Source organism: Triplophysa dalaica, chromosome 2 (genome assembly GCF_015846415.1).
Source record: "Triplophysa dalaica isolate WHDGS20190420 chromosome 2, ASM1584641v1, whole genome shotgun sequence".
Lineage (NCBI taxonomy): Eukaryota > Metazoa > Chordata > Actinopteri > Cypriniformes > Nemacheilidae > Triplophysa > Triplophysa dalaica.
In genome coordinates, this window is record NC_079543.1 from 2,344,169 (window position 1) to 2,367,599 (window position 23,431).

The window sequence follows — 23,431 nt, forward strand, 5'->3', positions numbered from 1 at the left end:
AAGAAATCGAAACTAAACGCTAAAATGCCGATACGAGCGGAGAATAAAACATCACAGCATGTCGATAGCATGTTTATAGACACGTGCACATTATTTAAAGAACGTCGTAGGTTATATTTATGAATATTAAAGTATTGTGATACCACTGAAGTACCGTCATTTTGTGTCTTTAATAAATAAAACGTATGAGATTTACGCTGATGTCCCACGCTTGCGTTGTTGGCGTTATATAGGGGTACGGCAGCTACATGGGTTGATTTATTTTGTGGTCTCCAACAAATGGGCAGAGATATTCTTAAAGGGCTCATCGGGTGAAAATGCGAATTTGTCCGTGTTTAAATGCCACAATCGCGCGCCCGGTGTATCTAGCAACTCAGAAAACGTGAAAAACGAGATCCCAGTAAGTATTTAGATGAGCCTTTCCCTGCAAGCATGTGAGAAATCGAGCCGTTCAGATTTCCCCCTTGTAGTGACGTAGAGGGAGGCTCTTTTTATAATGTTACCGCCCCTTAATCTACACAATTCCCCCCACGCGCCATTGTTGATTTCTCGAGCGCCAGCGGTGCACGTTACGTCATGGCTAAAGTTCGTGCACAACATGCGAACTGTAATGTAGTTGCCTGCACAGACGAACACAAGTCTTTGTTTAGAGTCCCAACCTCGGAAAAGACGAGACAGGAGTGGATTCGTTTTATTTTTGGCGGAAACCCGCCGGAACGCATAAGTAAAAACCTCCACGTGTGCGCGAATCACTTCAAGCCAGAATGCTTTACGAACCTCGGGCAGTACAACGCAGGGTTAGCTTCGAAGTTGTTGCTCAACGTGGGAACAAGACCAACTGAACGAGGCAACGCTGCAGGTGGAAAAAATGTAAGTATTTAATGTGAAAGACAGTTTTACATTAGCATATAACAGTTAAGGGAGCTAACCTTAATAAACATGCTAAATGGAGCCAGTGTTATTCAACTTACTCGTTATCATATGTTATTTGGCAAATGTGCACTTGGAGTTTGGCTGTATGTGTGTTGCAGCATGTGCGTTAATATGTGTAGCTGTGCCTGTACTGTCACTAATCAATATAGTTTTGGTAATGAATGGTGATGATAAAAGAACACAGCAAGGAACAATGATGTACGGTTGCCCTTTGCAACACATAAGCGATAATTATATCTGGTCTTGTTCAGGCAAGCACATCTGAACAATTGACCAAGGTGCATCATGTGGCCTGTCAGACAGACGCACCAAAATTGTGCACAGTTGCCACCCAGCTGTCTATAAAAACCTTACGACCTCGTTACCAAAGCAAAGGTACGGTTACTGAGACCCCTTGCATGTTGTCATTGTTTTCCGTGTCAGTTGAAGTTGACATAATTCAACTTTCAAGCATTAATGGCATAGTAAGAACATTCTAAATTAATTTAGGCACACAGACAACTCTGTTACGCACTGAGGTTGGTGTTGACACCTTGCAACCACTCCCGTTATTGACACCGATGAAGAGGGCTAGTAAGAGACCTCGCTTAGAGATGGAGGATGAAGAGGTGGACACTACGGGACGCAGCTCAAGTGCTAACATTGAAGAGCCGAGTGATTCTGCATATGATCCTGCAGACTCTGTCGCAACTTTGACGGAGCCATCGGATATAACGTGAGTAATCATAATCTTGTTTAGTTTGATAGCTTTCTTTCAAAATATTTACAACGTTGTGATGTGGAAGCCAGTCATTTTCCAATGAAATCTTTCTAACAGAATGGACTCCTCTAAGCCGGCTCATAAGACTGCTACATACATCGTGTATGAAAACTGTCTGATGGAGCTCTTTGAGGATTGCCCGATGTGTCACGGGGTTTCAGATGTGCGGGCAAGAAGGGTTGGCACATTTCTCCGTGTGGAGCAGCAGTGCCCACAGTGCGACTACTTTAGAAAGTGGAACAGTCAGCCTGTTCTTGGAAGCACTCCTGTGGGGAACCTCCAGCTTTCTGTTGCACTGTATGCCAATGGTGCCTCTTTCTTCAAACTTGAAAAGGTATTGTATGTGTTTGTTACTATAAGACCAATCGTTGACTTTAGAACTATACATGATAAGGGAAGAAATGAACATAGTTAGTCTAAAGCCGTACGTAAACAAAGTCTTCATGACCTCAGATATTCCGGTCAATGCAACTGAAAATGTACAACTATGACACCTTTCGGAGACATGCCAGGAGGTACATAGAGCCCGCAATTGTACATAGTTGGAAGACCGCACAGGATGCCATGTTGCAACAGCTCAGTCAACAGCCGAATGTCGTCCTAGGAGGTGATATGAGAGGTAATCTGTTTTACTTTATAGATGCTGTAAAATAATAAAATAAAATAATGTAACATGGAATGAATGGAGAAAATGAGACATTTGTCTTTGCAGGTCATTGTGCCAAATTTGGTAGTTACACGGTCATGGACATAAGGACCAGCTCTATTATTGATCTGCAGCTAGTTCAGGTAAATCAAAAAATTACTATTATAATCCTTTTTAGTAATTCGTTATTGAAAAATTGTCATCCTATACTAGACCACATAATAGCAGGATAAAACACAAAACCGAAGCAATATCAAATAGGCATTTCCAGCATTATGGACGTGACATTTTGCGTTATGGATGTGACATAAAAATGCTCAAAGAATGAATTTGTTACAGATATTTTCAACCATCTGTTTATATTTTACTAAACCCTTGTTGATAGAGTCTAAGCATGTAAAAATCTCAGTCTGTGAACAAGTTTTCTATTTTAAAAAAGGGAAATAAACATGCGTTATGGATGTGACAAAAAAAGGAAGCGGTATTTGGGAGACGACAAACTTTGTAGGATTTCTGTGAAATAAAATGCACAATCCTGAAGCAATAATACCCAATGAATGGAGAAGAGATGCCTCTTTATTTCAATTGTCATGGGTCCATTTATGAGGAAAATGGAGCGCTATGGATGTGACAATCCTGAAAATGGCACTTACCTGACAATGAAAACTCATGCACTAAATATAAAACAAATGCTTTACAAATTTAAAGAGAGATCCAACATGGGTATTCGAACCAGCAAATGTTAATATCTGTGCTGTTACCATAGTAAAAAACGTTGGTAAAAACTTTATTTTTGCGTGGTAAGGTTGACATTTTCACAGAATTACCCAAATGATATAATGAGTCAATCAGTAAAAGGGTTTGATATCAAATTTGAAAAGTGAAATGCAGATTATGGTGCGAAACATATCAATGTAAATGTTACAAAAAAAATCATTCATGAATTTTTCAGTGTATAATGATTAGCTAACAAAAGAATTGACAACGATGCTCAATTATACCTTTTCTTTTATGACCAGAGCAATGAAGTCGGAGGGAGCAATAATATGGAGAAAGAGGGACTGAAGAGAAGCCTCGAGCTCTTGAGGGCACGCAGCGTGACGTGCGATAGTATAATCACAGACCGCCATCCTCAAATACAGAAGTTTCTGCGGGATGCAAACATCACACACTATTACGATGTCTGGCACATAGAAAAAGGTATTAGCCTCTGTGTTTCTGTGGAGGGGGATTTATTTATTTCAAAACTTTCATATATCAATAACCTTATCTCAAATCAAAGGTTATTCTATAATGAAAGCATAAAGATAATACAAATGTCAATTATGTAGAGGATCCAATGCCCATGTCCACAATACAGATTTTATTTTATTTTTAGGAATATCCAAGAAAATTTGTAAGATAGCTCAGCGTAAGTCATGCAAGAACCTGCAGAAGTGGCAACGGAGTATTAAAAACCACATTTATTGGACTGCAGCCTCTTCTTCATCAGGGCGAGAGAGAGTGGCAAAGTGGACTTCCATTCTCAATCATGTACAGGACATACACACACATGAAGATCCAGGTTTTCCACGGTGTTTGCATCGGCAACACGCATCTAGGGACAAGAGCAAGTGGTTGAGAGCTGGTATGTTTACTCATTTTGTTCTGTCAGTGTAAAGCTCCGTCTATGTACAAGGGCTGTGTATTGGCAAGTGTGCCTCCAGATACGATACACATCACCATATATGGGTCGCGATACAATACACTGCTATGTGTTTCATTACGATACGCATTGGTGATATATTGCAATACTTAAAATAGAAAAAGTATGAATTTTAGAAATTCAATCGGCTGTGCACCACCTGGGGTTTTCCGTAAGGATAAGTATAAAAACATCCCTTAACTCTGCAGAGTGGCCATGATGTGTAATGCAAGGACCTTTAGATCAGAGGTTTGGGTTCCCTGTGGATTGCGCCCCTCAAGTGGGTTGCACAGGGGCATAAGGTGGGTCACTTGGCTGTTGTGGTGCATTTCAGTTAAAGCAGTGAACATGGGCAGTATAAAACCCCTGGGTCATCCGTGCTGAAAATGCACCGGTGTCACACCAGTGAAATCACGATAAATTGTTACATTTGTTACATTGTTACATTTTGGAATAAACTTTTTGTCTAATGCACATCAGTGGCCAAGTGACTTGGTGGGTCATGACTTGCAAAGCTAACAAACATCATTTATTTGATATAACTCATTACTTTTTAAAACCAAAGCATATCGAGAAAAATAATATTGCGAAAGTTATGTTATCGATATTTTTTGCACAGCCCTACTATGTATATATGATTGACATTTTCTTCTTAACATTCAATTCATTTTTGTATCTATTTTACTTCACTTTAAAATGATACTTTATTATGTTATCCTTTCCCCTACAAGCAACACCTTCCTTATGTAGACTCGAGAATATCCTTACTAACAAGAGGATTCTAAAGGATGTTGAGAAGCTGAGCCCTCACACTCAGACTTCAGCGTTGGAGGCATTTCACAGTGTAATTCTGCATTTCGTGCCCAGGAATGTAGCATTTCCATTTCTTGGAATGCTATGCAGGTAAGTCAATAGTAAGAGATTGATTTTGATTTTACACATATTTGACCCTGGACGACAAAACCATTTTTGAAATTGAGATTTTTGATCTGAAAGCTGAAGAAATACACTTTCTATTGATGTATGATTTGTTAGGATAGGACAATATCTGGCGGAACAACAACAAAATATGAGAGGGTGCAAAATATTGAGAAAATCGCCTTTGGAGTTGTTAATCTGAGGCACTGTAGCAGGCCATCCACTCACAAAAAGCACGTTTTTATACATTTACGTTAAGAAATGTATAAAATATTTTCATAGAACATGATCTTTACTTAATATCCTAATGATTTTTGGCAAAAAGAAAAATCTCTCATTTTTACCCCTACAATGTATTTTTGGCGATTACTTAAAATGTTTCAGTGCTACTTAAGACTGGATTTGTTGTCCAGGGTCACATATTTTCTCATACACGCATAGTATCAAGCAAGAGACTTAACATATCGTTACTTTTCCTCTAAAGACTCTATCTGGCAGCCCTGCATTTTAACGAAAATGCTCGCCGGCCCCAAGCCACCACAACAGCTGGCAAGCCACTGTTCAAAGTCTCTTTCCCGAAATACAGGAAAGGAGAATGTACTGTGAAGCCGGTCAAAGTAAACCCAACCTTCCGTAAGTTTCACATGTTTTTATTTAAAAGGGACAGTTAAATATTGTTGAGACATTGTTGAGTAGAAAATTCTAAGGAATAATAACAAAGTGACTGCAATACAGTTATTGGGAACATTACAAAATAAAACCTGATTACAATGTTTCAATAGATTATGTGGACGACCTGATGGACCTTGTCTTTGACAAAGTTGCCCTGGACCCGACCCCATATGTGGAAGAGGTGTTGAAGATCCCCATACCCGAGGATCTCACTGCCCAGTTTGCGAAACCAGACAAGCTGGAAATTATAGAGCGATATGTGTCAAGGTTCAATCAAAGGCAGGTCTGAACCCCACATATCAACCATGAGCATCAGGGAACTCTCCACCCAGATGCGCCGGCCCAGAAAACCCCATCACCAGCAGACCAAGCTTCTGTACGCCAAATACCTGTACCGGCTGAAACAATAAATAAATCTATATTTTGAAAAAGAATATGATTTTTGTGTATCTTTTACCTTGATTAATGTATTCTATTCATATTTATCTGTATTAATAAGTTGTACTCTGCCTTTTTTTTATAATTCACATTTTAGTGTGTTTAAAAAATGCTCTTTGTTTTGTTTGTGTAGTAATCATCCATACAATAAAAGTTTGTACAGTTTATGTGATTTCATTACTTGATATTTTGTAATAAATGTAAAGTTGTTATGTTGCTAAAAATTGAAACGCTAAGTGACCAATGAGACAAAGATAACATTATCATGTTCAGGATCTCTAGCCAGGTTTCCACAAATTAAAATAGCGCATTGAAAATACGCCCAATGCAAACACGTCAATTCGCCCAAAACTTCCATGCGTCGCAAAAAAGTTCTCACGCTCGCATGAGATGTTTCTTTAGGCAATACGATGAAGGCATATTTCGCAAAACTGCAATTGAAACACAAATTCTTTGTCGCATTTGTCTTATAGAAAAGCATATCTAGTCTGCATTTATGCTTAGAAAATATACTTTGAAGGGAAAAAGTGCATCCGAGTTTGCAAACTTATTGGTGAAATGATCTTATCTCACTAGCAGGACCTCCAGAGATGTACATACCTGTGCAGACCTGCCCTCATCTGCTCCCACCTGCCCTTACCTGTTCACCCATCCAACCCTTCTTTTCACACACGAGTGGGAGCATGAGGCTGACATTTTACACCTGCTGATGTATTCAGCCACAGCCACACCTCACAGACCTGAACACACTGTTAACATCCCACACAACAGCACCTGAGGTTACACGCAGATGTGTGTGCCCTTGAGACAGATAAAGATCAAGATCATCCACATTCTGCTCATGCCAAAATGTCAACACCAACACACAGTCTATCTCTGTATTTATCTAAATAAAAATCACCACTCAAACTTTTCCAGGTTAGTGTGATGTTGACTGAACGACCTTATTCGATTTTTTTTGTTCTAGAGAATGTTGAAGGACGGAGTGTGAGAGATTACATGGAACATAATACTTCCTGTTGGAGTAAATCACAAATTAGATCTTATTAATACATTGGTTGTTTTTTTATGAGCAGATGGAGAGCAAAAGTAGATTTCCGTTGAAAGTTTTATATATTTGTGTAATGGTATCACACATGAAGCTGTTCTCTACCCGCAGGTCTGGATTTATAATGGTTGATGTCGTATCCTCGGGGCTTTACAAACTGATGCTGAGCTCCGCCCCCTTTCACCTGTGTCACCGGCAGACAGGTCGAGCCAGTCTGACAGACAAGTGTTTCAGCAGACATGACTCTAGTCTCTTCACCTGTTCAACACATCCAGACTACAGGTGATCTACTGATCCAACACGCCGTCACGGTAAGAAAACACAAATTTTACATGAATGTGAATTATAGATGCATTGAAGATTATGAGATGAGAGATGAGATGGATTTGATTTTATTGCAAAACCAGTGAAAGGATTAGACAACGATGCTTAAATGAAGTTCAAATGATTCAGAGTATGAATGTTGAAGTAAAAAAGTATATTTATCACAAATAAATCCATTAAAAATGTTGCTTAAATATTTTATTTACTGCGGTGAAACTGAGGTGACTTGGTATCAGCCACTTCTGAAAAAATGTCTTAATTTTACACTATAAATGATCCATGAACTCTGACATAGTGGAAGAAACATTTTTGTACATTTTATTTCATCTTTTTGCTCAATCTGTGTTTCTGGATCTAACCATATACAGCAGTTTCCCATTGCATTTACAAATGAACTGACTTCAAACTGCATTTTAAACATGCATTTATTCTTTTTATGTAAATAAAAACGTATGAGCTTGAGCAATAACTGAGAACTAGTTAAAACAAACACAGCAGGATTAACTGAGCTGACAGCAGAAACCATCAATCTCAGTCCGGCCCCCTCACGTCTGACACCCAGGAACCAGAGGAACTCGAGCGACGGGTTGCCACAGCGAGATGGGCGGGACTTAACCGGAGAAAAGCTGATTTTAGACTAAACTAAATGTAGAATGAGATGAGCATAAAGATAAGGACTGAAAACAAAGCGCAAGACTACAGTTAGATGCAAATGAACTCATAGTTACTATGATTTACAAGCACTGTTGCTATAGACTCACGCTGGTTCCTGAAAGCCTCGGGCTGAAGTTTCCCGTTTTATTCAAACGTGAACGTAGACATGACACCAATTATTAAAATGATCGGCTGTGAGAGGAACACAATAGAGTTTCACTCCAGCACATCAGAGATCTCGACTAATAAATGTTTTATTTCTCTCTTTTAAAAGGCTGTGTAAGCAACACCGTTCAGTCGTTGTAGGTTCATCGACAGTTTCTCCGTCGGGATGAGCATCTCTGTCAAAGACCGCAAGCCGAAGAAGCCTCATTACATCCCCCGTCCCCCTGGCAAGCCGTTCAGATACCAATGCTTCCAGTGTCCCTTCACCTGCAACCAGAAATCCCACCTCTTCAACCATATGAAATACAACCTGTGCAAGATCTCCACCTCCATAACTGACAAACAAAGCAGAAGCTCATCTCACGCTTCCGCCGCAACCAACATCCCGTCCGCAATGGACACAAGCCTGAGTGACGTGTCAAAAGAAACAAAGTCTGAAGTGGAAGTGATTGATAGTGGAGGCGAGTCCGAAGCATCTCCCCACAAAGATGTCACTTTAAATCACGATGAATCGTGCGAGAAGAAAACACAGAAGGAAGCAGATCTTCCAAAACGACATCGCTCTGACTCTGTGTCGTCCTCTTCAGACGTTACACCCGTGTATAAACCCGAAGCTCTTCTCCCTCGGGTTTCCCATGTGTTCAGCCCTGTGGGTGTCTGGAGACCCCCGGTCTCATTTCAACCCAGCTCTCTAAGCCCTGAACACAAACCACATCTGAAGGACAGAGAGATGCGGGATTATCCCTATCATGGTGCTGTTTTTCCGGGATATTATTCCTACGGTGTTCCCATCTCTCTGCATCCGCTCTACTCCCAATATTACACCCCGACCCCGCCTCACCAGCACCTCCTCCCGTACTCCCTGGATGGCCCGGTGTTTCCGAGAGAACTGTTGCCAGTGAGTTCTCCATCACCTGAGGAGTATTTTAGATACTATCGCACGTTTTTGACTCCGGGTTATAGCCAGAATGCTCAAACCCACCCAGCAGGGCCTTACTTTATCCCGTACTCTGAACAGACCCATCACGTGAGAAATGTGACTCCTGGGTTTTCACTGTCATCAAGATATGAGGCGGCTGAGTTCTCAAGCGTGCAGCATGTCATGAGCGAGCACACGTGTGAAGAGAGAGAGCTCAGGGGGATCATTGAAGGAAAAGAGCTTCAGGTGTGTCCACATACGGGACGCTCTGCTGCTGGATCGCCAGATGGACCACACCCTCACCATGGTTACCAGCAGCCAGAGGATGAGGAGGTAGTGCTGGACAGCCAATCAGATGAGAGGGGTGCGGCCATACAGATGGATGAAGATGGTCAGAGACAAGAGGAAATAAAACGCATTGAAAGGTGAGATAAAATATGGTCTATTTTACGGGAAAGTAACTTTTGTTTTGAAATGTATAGTTTTTTTATATTTAAAAAATGTACTGCACATGAATAAATAAATAATCCAAAATAAAAAAGAACAATAAACACAAAAAAGCATAAAACAGTCACAAAATTTGTTAATAAACTAATATTATTTTAATTAACTAACTGTAGACACCCTTAATTTTTCAAAGAATACACCAAGTTTTATTTTATTATTATAATCAGATTTTTTGAATTACTATTAAATTCTTAAGTAAAAAATAGTTAATGTAAAAGCTAACAAGTAAGATGATTTTTTGTTGTATAGACGGTTTCATTGGACACACACCGGGACTAAAGTTAACTTTCAGTCTGTGTTAGGTGATAATATAAAAAATATATATATTAGATTTGTAATAATATTAATTAACATTAATACTTTATTGTACAGTAAAAGTTAAATTAAAACTACTCAACAGTTATTGATTCTTTGCGGTGGTCTATCGGAAGTTAAGTTAAGGCCACATAATGTTTGTTATACCGTTTATATTTATAACCGTTTATAATCTCTTATATTTTGCTTTTATATATTTTTATCTCCGCAGGTCACCAGCTTTTGAGGTGAGAGAGACAGAATCTAACAGTGTTGATCATCATGGCATGAGTCCTCTCAACCTCTCCAGAAGACATCAGATCAAGAATGATCCTTCAGTTCAACAGTCTCATCCTCTGAATCTGACTGTGAAGGAAGAGATCCAATCACAGAGCAGCTCGAGTGAAGACGGCCCATCTCAGCAGGGGATTGTGGGTAGCGTGACATCACCTATGGACATTGATTCGCTCGCAGAGGAAGAGACAACGGCTGCGTTCGCTCTGTGCCAGCTGGCCCGGTCCATTGTTACTTATCCAAACGGAAACTCAAGACCAACATCTGACCCTGATCAAACGTCTCCAAAAAACACAAACTCCACAAAACCATCTCCAGAATCAAATTCAGATGAATGCTCCGCCCATCCTTCTGACATGACAGAAGTCTCCACTTCCACTTCAAATGTAAAACATCCAAAGAGTAAAACACGTGGAGCACACGGCACCAAAAGAAAAGGAACGAGTGACCTCCGTAAACACAGTTTGAGGAAAAGAACTTGCCATTAAAATGAAACATCATTTACAGATTGTTGTGTTTAAACACATCGTAAACATTCATGACCGTTTTTTTTTTAAGAAGAAATTTTCAGCAGCTGTGTTTTAAGTGCAACATTGAATCTTATTTATTTTTCACTTTTTAAACTTTGTTGAAACTACTTCGTTTCACATTGTTCATGTTTTCACATCTGAATTTAAAAAATTTAAACGACAACAAAAGTCAGACTGGCTTAAAATGACTGTGCAAACACACAAACCGAGCAAACACACAGATATGCCAAAGAAGCAGACGTTTGCAAAAAAATCTAAAACACGTTATCGCAGGTCTGTTACGGCAGAAAGCAACAGGTGCAGAAACCTGTTAAACCGCTGAAAGTGCAGTTATAGTATCCAGCAGGTTCAGACATGTTAGTTACCGTTAAACCTGTCGCTCTCTCCGTCACGGTCATTAAAGTGTCAGACCTCCTACACATGAGGAATACAATTCATCATCTTATACAGACATTCAATAAAGTACTTTTTATTGGTTTGCTAAGGCCTCCGTACTGTAGACAACTTGATTTAAAAAGCGATCTCTGCTGGTAATATGGGGTACTGTCGGCCTAAAGAGACCCAAAGTGTTCACTATCTCAGTATGACTCCTTCTTCAGTGGAACACGAAATAAAATATTTTGAGAAATGTCTCAGTGGTTTTGTGTTCATACAATGGAAGTCAATGGGGTTCAATGTATTCTGTTCTTTGAAATATCTTCTTTTGTGTTTTGCAAAAGTTCCCCTCAAAAAGAACCAAGCATGAAAAGAAAACGGCATTGTTCAAACCACTTTAAAACCTCTAGGTAAAGATAACAAGCTTTAAAAGTGACATTCATTTATTAGTGCCATGAACATTCAACATTTAACTCATAGAGGATTAATGGATTCACCTGGTTAACCTGTAATATGCAATAACTCCATCACATTCCTCAGGAGAGATTTACTGTACAGCTGGTAGTTGTTCTTAAATTATTTTCCAGAGAGAAAAGAATTAACAGCATTGGATAAAGTCACTCCAGCAATTATAAAACAGTTCTCTTACTCTATTTGGACGGACAGATTCTGTGATTTTCATTTGCTATGTGAGTGTCTGTGGGGCGCTAGCCCCGGTGCATTGTGGGACTGTCGGTGAGACAGGCACGGAGGAGGAGCTTGTTTACAATCAGTGTCGGATCCTTTAGGGCAAACATTCACAGGGATCCACAGATACAAACCAATGGAAAGTATTTGATGATGATGGAAAATATTCAGGTGTGATGTGAAGGTTCATAGGATGTTACAAAAACTTCCCCACCAGTCTCAGTCCCATGTATCCGAGGGCTGACGGTGAGTAGGGTTTTATTTTAAGAAATACTGACATTCAGACCTTAAAAAAATAATATTGCAAAGCAGAATTTGATCTATTGAGATCAAACTGGATTCTGAAGGGTGGTGGTCTTGTGCCAGTATGAAGTTAGATCTAAATGAATTGCAGAAATGCACGTTTTGCTATAATTACTGTAACTTTAAGCATTACATGGCAACATTAAATGTTGGCAATATTGTTAATATTAGCCAATAGCGTGGGCCGCCTCGATGACATCAGCCAATTAGGAAAGTTGACTTTTGAGGCAGAAACTGATCCAATTTTGAATGAAGTGTGAAATTAAACAAGCACGTGTACAGAGTAGGCATGGGCCGATTAGCAGTTTCATGGTATACCGCGGTTTTACAAAAGTCGTGGTTTTAAACGCTACAATTGTCGTATGAGCTGTTTTGTGTTGCTTCAAAATAAACTATATTGTGTTCAATGGGGAAAAAAGCAGTTTTTTACCCAGATATTTAAAGAACACGTTTTCATGGTTGTAATCGCGATATCGGCACACTGCGAAACCACAATATTATTCTTAAGATTACCATACCATCAAGAAAACTCTGTCAAACTGACCCATGCCTTGAGTGAGATAGTCGTTAGGATCGAATTTTGACTTTATGTTGACCTTATGAGCTTGTACACACCGGGACAATAATCGCACACGCTTATCTGCAACGTTTTTCGGCGTTCATACTCAAACGATTATCACTGGCGATGAGTCGAGTGAACGTGCAATTTCACTCCCTGACATAGATGGCGCTCAATGAAAATCAGCTGTAGACAAGGTGGCGCTGCGTGACTTTATGCTTCTGACACTCGCTTGTCACGGATAAGAAGAATTCATATTGCTTCCTCTTCGTCAATGTGTGCTCGGCAAGACCGTTTTGTGCTTGAGCGCCACCAAGTCTTGTTTTACTGTAACTTTGGCAGCTCCAGGCATGTGAACAACATCAGCAATCTCATTGGTCAGCCAGTTTTTAACACAACGCGGCAAACCAAAAAACAAGCCATAGGTGTTAAAAAAAAACGCTTTTACGCATGTCATTTTGCGCGTCAGTGTGCACACTCACATTGGCTCCCTTTGTTTGGTCACAAGGCATTAAATGACCACGATAAAAGTGCGCGATTATCGTCCCGGTGTGGACAAGCCCGAAAACTGCAATACATACATTTGGACTCTCTCTTAGAAATACAAAATCACAAGTAACTTTACGAACCTTACAGTCTGACATTTTCCATGAAATCCAACCCAACATCTCCAATTGAAAATATTTTGATAATCTATAATCATAACCAATCTGTTGTGAATCAGGATAATGAGACAGTTTACAATATTTTTAGGGATATGCTCAATAACACAAAAAATAAACTAAAATCTAAACTCACCAAAAAAGTTGCATCTTGTAACTTCATATAAATACTATAATCCATATGAGCACTCATATTTAAGCTAATGGACAGAATGCAGGTGGACATTAAAATCCAAACATAAATGAATGTCAGTCGCCTAAAATGTGTAATATCTTATTGGCAAGAATTTATCACAACAAAACTCAAGCCTAAATTTTTCTTTAGTAACAGTAAAATTGTAGCGTTCACATTTTTTCAGTCAGTTTGCACCAAATATATTAAAGTCATCCAATTTCCAATGGAAGATGATCCAGTTCAATTGATAACAACCCGTCTGGATTCAGATCTCTCCATCAGAGGAAAGGGTTGTGGTTTTGTCTCTGTTGATGTGGTTGTATGGTGGATGGACGGGTCGGGGCGGTGCACAGTGGCAGTAGAGGTTGGGGAAGGTTGTTGGGTATGTCCAGTAGGCCGTGGGGAGGTTGAGTGTAGGATGAGGGCAGAGATTGAGGTTTCTGTTGGAGGAGGGGCAAAGGGAGGGAGGCGCTGTACGACAGGGTGTGAGCCGGCAGAGGAGACGTGGAGTTGGGTCTCATCTGATTCAGAGTCAGTCTGGGCTGGTCACAATGGAAAGGGTTGGTGGGAGATGGTGCGCTCAGACCTGCGGAGAAACAGTGGTAAATCATGTCGTGACATATCACTACACTCCTATTAGATACCGTCATAGATGCGTGAATGCTGAATACCTGTAAGGAAAGGGTTTTTACTTGTGGCGGGAGGGTTGCTAGGGATCAGTGCGTCCAGGTTCACCAGAGAAGCGGCCGTGGGTCCGAGGAAGGTCTCAGGGGTGCGGCACAGTCTGGGTGTCACCGCATCTAGAGGAGGAGCCAGACGAGAGAGGTCAAAGGTCTCCGGACTGTCGCTGTCTCTGCCGTTCACTTGAACACCAGTAAAGTGCTCAACGACTGTGAAAGTAAGAGAGAAAGTGAAAGAGGGCTTTAAAGTCAGATAAGAACACTGAGCGATCAGTATAAAGAGCACCTGCTGGACTCTCACAGCGAGGGCTGAACACACGGTTTGGCCCCTCCTGTTTTACTTGAGGCTCCTCCTCCAACCGAAGCTCCTCCTCTTCCTCCTCCTGAATGCAAAACGGGTCCTTTCCCCCTGGAGCTGGAGGAGAAAAACACCGATCACAAACGACAAACATTTGCATCCTTGCAACAAGAGCTATCCATTTAACGATTTGGAGTTTTATTTTTGCGCTATTAGCAAAACCAAACCGATATTAAAATGTAAACGCGTCAATTGCTTTAGTTTGAGAACCTTCACGCGCTGGACTCCTCCAGGCCTGTTCTGCCATATTCAAGGAGGGGGTTGAAGGTGAGGCTTCCCAGTGATCAGAAGGCTGGTCGGCGCCCCAATGAAGCGGGGGACTACTGGAGGAGGGGCGTGTCCTCCACGGACTTCCGTTTCCAGGGTCACTGGAATTAACTACAGCTGAAATAAAAAAAAAAAATAGCTTTCTCGCTGGTCTGATATTCATAAATAGCACATTCAGAAAGAAATCCTGTGACGTCACTGACCTAGAGACTCCCAGGGGTCCGAGGTCACAGGGCACGTGGGCGGGGCATCCCAGGGGTCTTCGCTCTGCAGCGCGGCAGGCGCGGGGCTAAATACATCAACTAGATCAATCATGGCCGACTGCGAAGAGAAATTGATCGTCACTCGACAGACAACGACAAACCTGTGAGGATCAATATGAAAACTCGCTCTCTCACCTCTCCAGTGCCTGAGTCTCTCTCTGCCTTCTCTTCCAGAAATTTCTGAAGTCGTCCTTCACCGGTGGGATGTGTGCGCTGATCCTTCATGAAATAAAATAAAAACATGATAAAGAAAAACACTGGAAAAATGTACACACAGAGTTAGTGGAAATATTCATCAGGAGTAAAAGAGCACAGGGAAGGAACATCTCCAGCGGCCCTCACACAAAACTTTTCCGATTGAAGAAAAGAGAGAAAGATCATTAGTGAAAAAAGACAAATTGAGTTAGGAGTTGAATGACAGGTGAGGTTGATATGTGAGATGAGGTAAGTCAATCATAACACAGCATAGATGTCTTAAAGTCCCTGTGAACTGGAAGTTGAAGTCGTTTTTACTTCCATATTTTAACGCATTTCCAAGTGAAACAAAAATAGTGGGCGAGGCTTTCGTCTTCATCCCCGATTCGATTGGATGTTAACAGCCGTTGCATTTTGAAAAGGGACTGTCAGCAGACTGAGAGATGAAGGGGAGGAGTTAACGGATGCTCCGCCCAAGCCATCTAACATACGTCAATTAAGATTGATAGTCATTACAGGAAGGAAGTGTGAAGATTATGAGGGCACACGATTTTCAAAAAGAGAATGACCCACATTGATAAACTATTTTCAATAAATGATTAAATATTTAATGAAAAAATGGGCATTGTCATTCTTTATTCACTGGGACTTTAAAAAAGACAGCAGCGTAAATACGTCCCGACTACTTCTAAGCAACAGAAAGTGAAAAATAGCCAACTATTAAATTGTAATATTAATTCAAGAACCTTTGACAAAACTTGAAACTTGTTTGCTGAAATGATGTGAGCATCCACTGCAGGTTGTTCAGACACCTGCACGGAGCCACCTGGAGTCCACCTGCATCTCCATGACAACAGTGCTACAGTCATGATACACAGAAGATGAAGTTTAGTTATTACACGTCGACTGAATCACAGCAGCACATGTGAACGCTCCACATCTCCTCAGTCCTGTGAACATGAACATGTTCCTAAGAAAGAAAAGAACATCGGTTCAAACAAATGAGTTCATCTTCCTATTTCACCTTCTTATTTCCTTGCACTTTTATACACATACACGTGTTTTCACGTCTTTCAATAGACACAATGAACATATATACTGTACAAACAAGGCTGCGCAATTAATTGAAAAACTAAATGTGAATACAAATACGGGTGAGACGATAGACTCTATGCACACAGGGTGATAAAGAGCATCCGCTAAAATCTCGGCCAGCTAAGCTACCTCCGCTTTCATAGGGCTGAGGTTATTTGTTACCAAGTGATAAGGATATGTTTACTAAAAAAATCTTTTAAATTTCAGCAAACAGACATACTTTGTTTTTTATCATATTTGTGAATGTAGCTTGAATCGATAACCTAAAGCCTTTCCCCATTTTGGCTGTCGGAAACATCATTGTTCCCTATGGATGCGGGATGGAACTGAGCGGACTGAGACGAAACGCGGAAGCGATTGTGCATAGAGTCTATTACATAACCGGCAAAAGCCTCAATTACACCTGCCCATTTGCCCTCTTTCTGTATGTTTTGCCAGTGTTTTTGGCGCCGAATACAGAGACAAACCAGAGACTGAATATGTTGACGTGTCCTTTAGCCGTTCCTTTTGGATTTTTGTACTAACAACATAACTCCCACAATTATTTTTTCTTTTCATTATATTATTTAGTTTGGAATGTATTTGGAAAGAATATGGCATACAGCTGTTTCACTGAATGTTATACAACACCACAAAACTTCAATTCAAAATCTATTCATCAACAATAAATGACATTACAATATCGAGATGAATAATCGACAATTTGGGTTTTAGTCCTGATCGTGCAGCACTGCTTGTTCTACCCCCTCATCAAAAATATCATATATAAATCATGTTTAATTTATAAGATGATTGTCCATATAAAATAAAAAAATTCCTGGTGTTCCTATCTTTTCGTGTTGGACATTTGATCAAGACCTCTCTTTGCCACACTATGAAAGAGACAACTTTGTGTGTGTGTGTGTGTTTGTGTGTGTGTACCTCTCTGCTCATGGCCAGCGCGAGCTGCAGCTGTAGTTCTTCTTCTCCGCTGGTCTGAGGTCGAGTCTGTTCCAGATCAGACGCTCTCGGCGAAGAAGACGATGCTGAAATACACAGACAGATATGCAAATGTCAACCTTACAATGAAAAAAATCTAAGCTCATATTACTGATATTTTTTCTTATATAAGGGCACATGAAAATTAAAATATAGTATTTATTTTACGGTCTATGAAGAGCCATTCCTTCTCCATCTGTCGGGTCTCATTACTCCAGGTTTGTGCATTTTAATCGAGTAGCAACAAACACGGAAGTGAATTAAACTGCAATTCCTCGACCGACCGCTAGAGACTGCCTCCAAAACAGAGCAGAATCTCACTGAGCCCAATGATAATATGCCCAACTTTATAGGAGAAAAACATGTTTTTATATAGCTCATTTTGCCCTTCATGACAACTGTGTGGAGGTGAATGTTTTTATAACTCATCCGTTTAAATTATATTAATACTAGGGTTGTCAAATCTTTTTTTCTCAAACGACTAATCGCATACAGAATAAAAGTTTGTGTTTCTAAAACATATTTCTGTGTACTATTTATTATAATTTTGTACTTATACTTGTACTTTTGTATAAACATATACACATACATTAAGGAAATATTTATTATTTATAAAATATTGTATTTATTTATTTTTACCAAAAAAAATTATATTACTACATTTTGTTCATTTTTATACATTAATTTTGATAATTTTTCTTTTTCTATAAACATGTATATGAATGTGCTTATAAATACAAAATGATTATGTACAGTACACAGACAAATATTATGTAAACACAAACTTTTATTTTGGATGCGATTAATCGTGATTAATGGTTTGACAGCACTGATTAATACTTAATGTAACACATAGTTATGGGCATTGCCACTTGAGTGACAGGTGGTTTCACCAAGCAGACACCTCAGCTTCATCCATGTCCTGCATCTTTTGCCCATTTTTTATTATCCGGGAGTGACGTGCGGTGACGTGCTGCCAAGATGGCGATGACAGGCTCCACCCACTTTAAGCTTCAAAATTGCTCTTCACAAATCTACGGGTTACGTCACGAACACTACATCCGTGTTTTTTGGTGTACAAAAGCATTTTTTGTCAATTATATATGTTTATCTCCCAATTTTGAAATAGAAAACGTGTGAATAGATTATTTTTCTCACGTTTAGATTCAACAGGGGTTTAGAAAATAGTTCTATATATAAATGTAACAAATACATTCTGTGTGTATCAAACACGAGACACTGAGGGGAATAATGTCAAACTAATTGGTCAGGTCACAATACTGCCTGTTATGACCCTCAGATGCACCCTGAAGCAGTCTACACAATGTATATTTCTGTATATTTCTGAATTCTCTGAAGCAACAATGAGGAAAGGAACCTCAGCATATATCCATATCTATATACCTTATAATGTGTGTGGACTCACAGTTAAATGAAGACGGTGATCCTCTGGACTGAATGAACTCTTCTCCGTACAGCGCTGCCATGCTGGGCTGACTGCTGCGTCTGCTGGGGAACGCGGGGGGAACACCTGCCACCCCTCCGCCGCCCGTCATCCTCTCTCTGGTCTTGAGGGCCTGTGCTCTCTCCTGACGCAGGCGCTCCTCGTCCCTCAGCAGCGCCACCAGATGCTTGGCTTTCTCGCGCACGTTCACGCCCTGATCCCGTCCGTCCCGGTCCACGTACTGAAAGTCTCGGAGCGTCTGAATGGTGAAGGCGTTCTCGCGGCACTGCTGGGCGACCCGCTCGGAGCCCGTCTTTGCCAAATAATCCAGCAGGGTCAGAGCCTAGAGCAGACAAATAATTTTTGACTCAATAAATCTTTCTTTTACTCAATGATTCATTTTCTTTACTCAATGAATCTTTTTTTGACTCAATGTATATTTTTTTAATCAATAAATCATTTGTTACTCAATGAATCTTTTTTTGATTGGATAGATCTTTAAACTCAATAAAAACATTTGACTCAATTATTCTTTATTTGACTCTAATTCTCATTATTTGACCTAATAAATAATTTGTGACACAATTAATCTTTTTTGAATCAATAAATCATTTGTGACTCAATGAATCAATCTTTGACTCAATGAATCTTTCTTTCCCGCCATTAATCTTTTTGACCATTTCTTCCCTTATCGATAAATCATTTGTTACTCATTTAATCATTTTTTTTGACTTAATGAATCTTCTTAAAACCCAATAAAACATTTTTGAGTCAAAAATGCTTTTTTTGACTCAATGAATCATTATTTGATCCAATAAATCATTTGTGACTCAATTCATCTTTTTTTTGACTCAATGAATCCTTATTTGACTCAATCTTTTTTAGAATCAATAAATCATTTGTGACTCAATGAATCAATCTTTGACACAATGAATCTTTCTTTGAGTCAGTAAATCTTTTTTTGACTCGATAAATAATTTGTGACTCATCGAATCGTTTCTTATTCTAGAAGAGATTATCTTATATTGTGAAAACATGGGTCACGTGTCACACCTTGTAGACATGTCTCCAGTTCTTCCCGTGATCATTGAGTCGTTTCCACACCATGGCCATGACCTCGCTGAACGCCACCACGCTGAAGGTCAACTCGGAGATCTCTGACATCAGCGAGCTGGACGGACCCCAGGGGTCATTGGAAGTCGCCTCCCGCACCTTGATCTCCGCATCCGAGTAATTGTGCACGATGTTCTTCACCTGGCGCCGCAGAGCAGAGGTCGTCATGGCGACTGCGGAAGAGTGCTTGCGTGGGCCGTACTCTGGCCTCCCGGTGTGATAAGAGGTGGGCAGAGTGTCACGCTAAAGAAAGAGCGAGCGAGCGCTGGGAGAGAGAGAGAATATTAGATCATGTTATCTATAAATCACAGAGACATCTTGTTTGTAATCCATCATCATCCCTGACGCTTCCATGTTCAGAGGTCACGTGTGGAAGGGAATTCGATGATGATGTCATAACATCTTTATGTGTAGCTCGAGAGATTACAGTTGTCAGAGTTATCAATAATTCAGATCCACTCTGCAGTTAGCAGTTCTCATAAACACACATGGGCACGGTTAACCGACCGGAGGAGAGAGACGTGTGTTATTGGCCTCTTCAGGCTCCCAAAGCAATCCTAAATTTAACCTGTCAATCACTCGTACGTCCTTGAGACGGTCAGACAACAAGAGAATACCTGATCTGATTCTCTATAGCTCAACCGGAAAACAAAAGAATAAATCTGATGTGTGTCACATTTGTTGTGTATTCTCATTCATGAATCACAGACACGTGCGGCGTATAGAAACACACACACAGCTTTACTACCTCCCACCACAGGAACATTGAGACCCCCGGACCCCCGCAGATTGTGACACATGGAGTGATGTTTCATCTCTGAATCACGGGGGGATTTCGTATGTTATCAAGCGTTGACACAGACTACATAAAATATAAATGGACAAAAACTACTCTGGAGATACTGTAAAGTATTTATATCCATTTTTAACCTAATCAAAATGTTAAACAAATATCTTGAAGTTTCAAGAGTGTTTGATAACATATACAAAACTAAAACCAGGAGTGCTTTTGGACCAGTGTTCACGTATTGTGAAGTGGTCTATAGTTTATAAGTTAAAGGTTGATGCAGAAAGCAGAGAAACGGTGTCTGATGTGTGGAAGATGAGAGAAATAATCAGAATGTAAAATACTTATGTTGGTTACAAAAGTTTTAAAAAGTTTTTTTTTATGTATATTTTACAATTTTAAACCTTTATTCTTTCGCACATCGGATTATCGGCTGTCAAATTTGTTTTAGTCACAAGACATGAAACAACCAATGAGATTCAATGTTAATAATGCTGGCAGCACCACAGTTGAACAATGCATACCAAACTATTCCTTTAAAAGTTATTTAACAAGATTAGCAGTGAGAAGTGAAATGGCTAAACTCAATGTGGCAGATTGATTCATTCAGTGAAGCAGATAACGGACATGAAGATGCTGAAGATGTTGAGGGCAGAAGAACACTGCTGACGGAGGACAATGATGACCTTCACATCATCACATACTCTTGCATACTCTGTTTCTCTATGCGGCAAAACTCAATCCTTCACAATAAACATCTCATTCTGTTCCTTTTCCCATTGCTTCTTAATCCACTGTTTCAAAAAATTTAAAAATGTATTTTGTGTCATCATTTATTTTTCCTTATGTGGTTGAAAACAATGGAACACAAAAGAAGATATTTTGAGTAATGTCTCAGTGGTTTTGAATTTGTAAATCAATGGGGTTCAGTGCTGTTGGTTATCAACATCCTTCAAAGATCTTCTGTTGTGTTCTGCAGATTAAAAACTTGACATGAGGACGGGTAAATGATGACAGAATGTTTATTTTAGGGTGAACTTTCGCTTTAAATGATAAACACATGTCAGGATAGTCACGTGAGTCAAAAGAGTTTGTTGTGGATCTTAGTATTCCAGCACAGGAGTCTGATCTTCAAAACATGACACACTTTCCAGCCTGGTTTTCAACCCACATTGAAGTTTAATTCTGTCAATGGCCTATTGTCTTTATTAAATGACTAATATGGAGTAAAAGATCAAAGACTAATCTTACACACCGTCTTAAAAATAAGTGACAGAACCTAAACCCCCACGATACCATTAGTAAACCATTTTGGTTAAGTTTTTTTAAATCAATTCCGGTGAATTAATCTAGATCAGTGGTTCTCAAAGTTTTTGGCTTAAGTACCCCTTTTTATGATTTTTTAAAGCCAAGTACCCCTTGACAAGACAACAACATTTTACTTTAAAATAGAGTGAAATGAGAGTCAAACCTTTATTATATCTAAATGTATTAATTTATTTTTATGCATCTTTGTGTAGTCCTAATTTCATAAATAAATACTATTATCATCATTTATTGATTTTCATAATTTATTCCTAAATGTCAGTTTCTCTCACGTTTCCCCTGCAGTACTCCTGGGGTATGCGTACATAAAGTTTTTTCGCGTTTGGTGTGAGCCCAGCATTAGAGGCGATTCACATTCGCATCTTTAGCGCGCGTAGGTTCGTCATTTTAAATGTAGATACGCGGCGGTCGCGCGCAAATAGACGCACACGATGCGGGGCGCACACGTCGGCGCCGCATCGACATGGAAATTCAACTTTTCGGAGTGCCGCATGACTAGAGAAAGCGCCGCGGCTCGCGTTTTCCGCGCGGTTTAAGACACGGAATGTGAATCGCCCTTTAAACAAACAGGAATAGCAGATTTTCATAGACACGCACAGAAAGAGAGAGAGGGGGGGGGGGGAGAGAGAGAGGTCACTCTCTACTCCAGTTACACAGACTGAGCGTAAATAGCGTGCAGGCCTTTAGCTGTACCGCAACATATCTCACGCACACAAACACATCACAATCCTCACGAACATCAAAGTCCTCTAACAAAATCCCTCATATAATCATAGTTAATAATGATGAATGAGACCCCCTGCTCACCTGCAGCATCATTACAGAGAGAGAGAGAGAGAGAGACAGAGGGAGAGAGCGCGTGCGAGATAAGCGCAGATCCAGTGAATCTCCTCTCTGTTTCGTTTATCTGTCGCTATCAGTCGAGCGTCTTCTGCGATGCTGCTACGATCCGGTGATGCTGCGATACAGCGCGACGTGCAAATCCACACACGCCTTCCGCTGGCACGCGCCCTCGCACATGCGGCGTGGAGGAGCAAGCCGTCATCACGAGAGAGAGAGAGAGAGAGTGATAGAGAGAGAGAGAGAGTGATAGAGAGAGAGAGAGAGTGATAGAGAGAGAGAGAGAGAGAGAGTGAGAGAAAGAGAAAGAGAGAGAGAGAGTGAGAGAGAGAGAGAGAGCTCTAGGCCGGTGGATGCTGCACGCGCAGTCAGCATTTAACTGCATCATGGCTGGAGTCCCGCAAACGCAGTGCTTAAAATATTCCAGTGCCGCTACTTCAGTCCAGAATTGATAAATTGATTAGGTCATTTTGCATAATATTTTTATGAATTCTGACTTGAACAATTTGATTATAAATAATACACAAACACGTGTATG

General features: G+C 40.2%; 3 protein-coding genes across 7 annotated transcripts; 2 read left to right on the plus strand and 1 right to left on the minus strand.

Annotated features, from left to right (window-relative positions):
* Positions 1–8: 8 nt before the first annotated feature.
* On the plus strand, positions 9–6,047 carry LOC130437155 (uncharacterized). Of its 3 annotated transcripts, none has more exons than XM_056768356.1 (11): positions 9–870; positions 1,185–1,308; positions 1,423–1,648; positions 1,751–2,027; positions 2,147–2,312; positions 2,406–2,482; positions 3,359–3,539; positions 3,718–3,966; positions 4,755–4,926; positions 5,426–5,574; positions 5,724–6,047. In XM_056768356.1, the coding sequence occupies exons 1-11, from the start codon at positions 577–579 to the stop codon at positions 5,900–5,902; spliced, it is 2,094 nt and encodes a 697-aa protein (XP_056624334.1). In that variant the 5' UTR covers positions 9–576; the 3' UTR covers positions 5,903–6,047. The 3 variants fall into 3 exon arrangements, with proteins under 3 accessions (XP_056624334.1, XP_056624342.1, XP_056624350.1); XM_056768364.1 differs by having other exon boundaries at positions 3,832–3,966; XM_056768372.1 differs by lacking the exon at positions 1,185–1,308 and having other exon boundaries at positions 743–870.
* A 1,260-nt stretch (positions 6,048–7,307) lies between these two features.
* LOC130437372 (zinc finger protein 750-like) lies at positions 7,308–11,387 on the plus strand. Its single transcript, XM_056768743.1, has 3 exons — positions 7,308–7,410; positions 8,352–9,586; positions 10,195–11,387. Exons 2-3 carry the CDS (start codon positions 8,409–8,411, stop codon positions 10,742–10,744), a joined length of 1,728 nt encoding a protein of 575 aa, XP_056624721.1. The 5' UTR covers positions 7,308–7,410; positions 8,352–8,408; the 3' UTR covers positions 10,745–11,387.
* A 172-nt stretch (positions 11,388–11,559) lies between these two features.
* epn3b (epsin 3b) lies at positions 11,560–23,051 on the minus strand. 3 transcript variants are annotated; one of them, XM_056768771.1, is made up of 10 exons: positions 22,861–23,051; positions 19,881–20,205; positions 18,810–19,170; positions 17,327–17,430; positions 15,251–15,334; positions 15,056–15,173; positions 14,796–14,969; positions 14,514–14,642; positions 14,240–14,437; positions 11,560–14,133 (listed from the first exon to the last, which is right to left on the minus strand). In XM_056768771.1, exons 2-10 carry the CDS (start codon positions 20,106–20,108, stop codon positions 13,826–13,828), a joined length of 1,704 nt encoding a protein of 567 aa, XP_056624749.1. In that variant the 5' UTR covers positions 20,109–20,205; positions 22,861–23,051; the 3' UTR covers positions 11,560–13,825. The 3 variants fall into 3 exon arrangements, with proteins under 3 accessions (XP_056624749.1, XP_056624741.1, XP_056624732.1); XM_056768763.1 differs by having other exon boundaries at positions 11,576–14,133; positions 14,219–14,437; positions 14,529–14,642; XM_056768754.1 differs by having other exon boundaries at positions 11,576–14,133; positions 14,219–14,437.
* Between the last annotated feature and the right edge of the window lie 380 nt (positions 23,052–23,431).

What these genes read in the sequence shown, in the direction of transcription:
- LOC130437155 (XM_056768356.1), top strand. Translation starts at nt 577, where the DNA reads ATGGCTAAAGTTCGTGCACAACATGCGAACTGTAATGTAGTTGCCTGC. An exon ending in ACGCTGCAGGTGGAAAAAAT is followed by an intron (nt 871 to 1,184) that starts GTAAGTATTTAA and finishes GGTCTTGTTCAG; the next exon opens with GCAAGCACATCTGAACAATT. An exon ending in CCTAGGAGGTGATATGAGAG is followed by an intron (nt 2,313 to 2,405) that starts GTAATCTGTTTT and finishes TTGTCTTTGCAG; the next exon opens with GTCATTGTGCCAAATTTGGT.
- epn3b (XM_056768754.1), bottom strand. Translation starts at nt 20,108, where the DNA reads ATGACGACCTCTGCTCTGCGGCGCCAGGTGAAGAACATCGTGCACAAT. An exon ending in TCGCTGTGAGAGTCCAGCAG is followed by an intron (nt 14,438 to 14,513) that starts GTGCTCTTTATA and finishes TTACTTTCACAG; the next exon opens with TCGTTGAGCACTTTACTGGT. An exon ending in TAAAAACCCTTTCCTTACAG is followed by an intron (nt 14,134 to 14,218) that starts GTATTCAGCATT and finishes GTTTCTCCGCAG; the next exon opens with GTCTGAGCGCACCATCTCCC.
- LOC130437372 (XM_056768743.1), top strand. Translation starts at nt 8,409, where the DNA reads ATGAGCATCTCTGTCAAAGACCGCAAGCCGAAGAAGCCTCATTACATC. An exon ending in GAAATAAAACGCATTGAAAG is followed by an intron (nt 9,587 to 10,194) that starts GTGAGATAAAAT and finishes TTATCTCCGCAG; the next exon opens with GTCACCAGCTTTTGAGGTGA.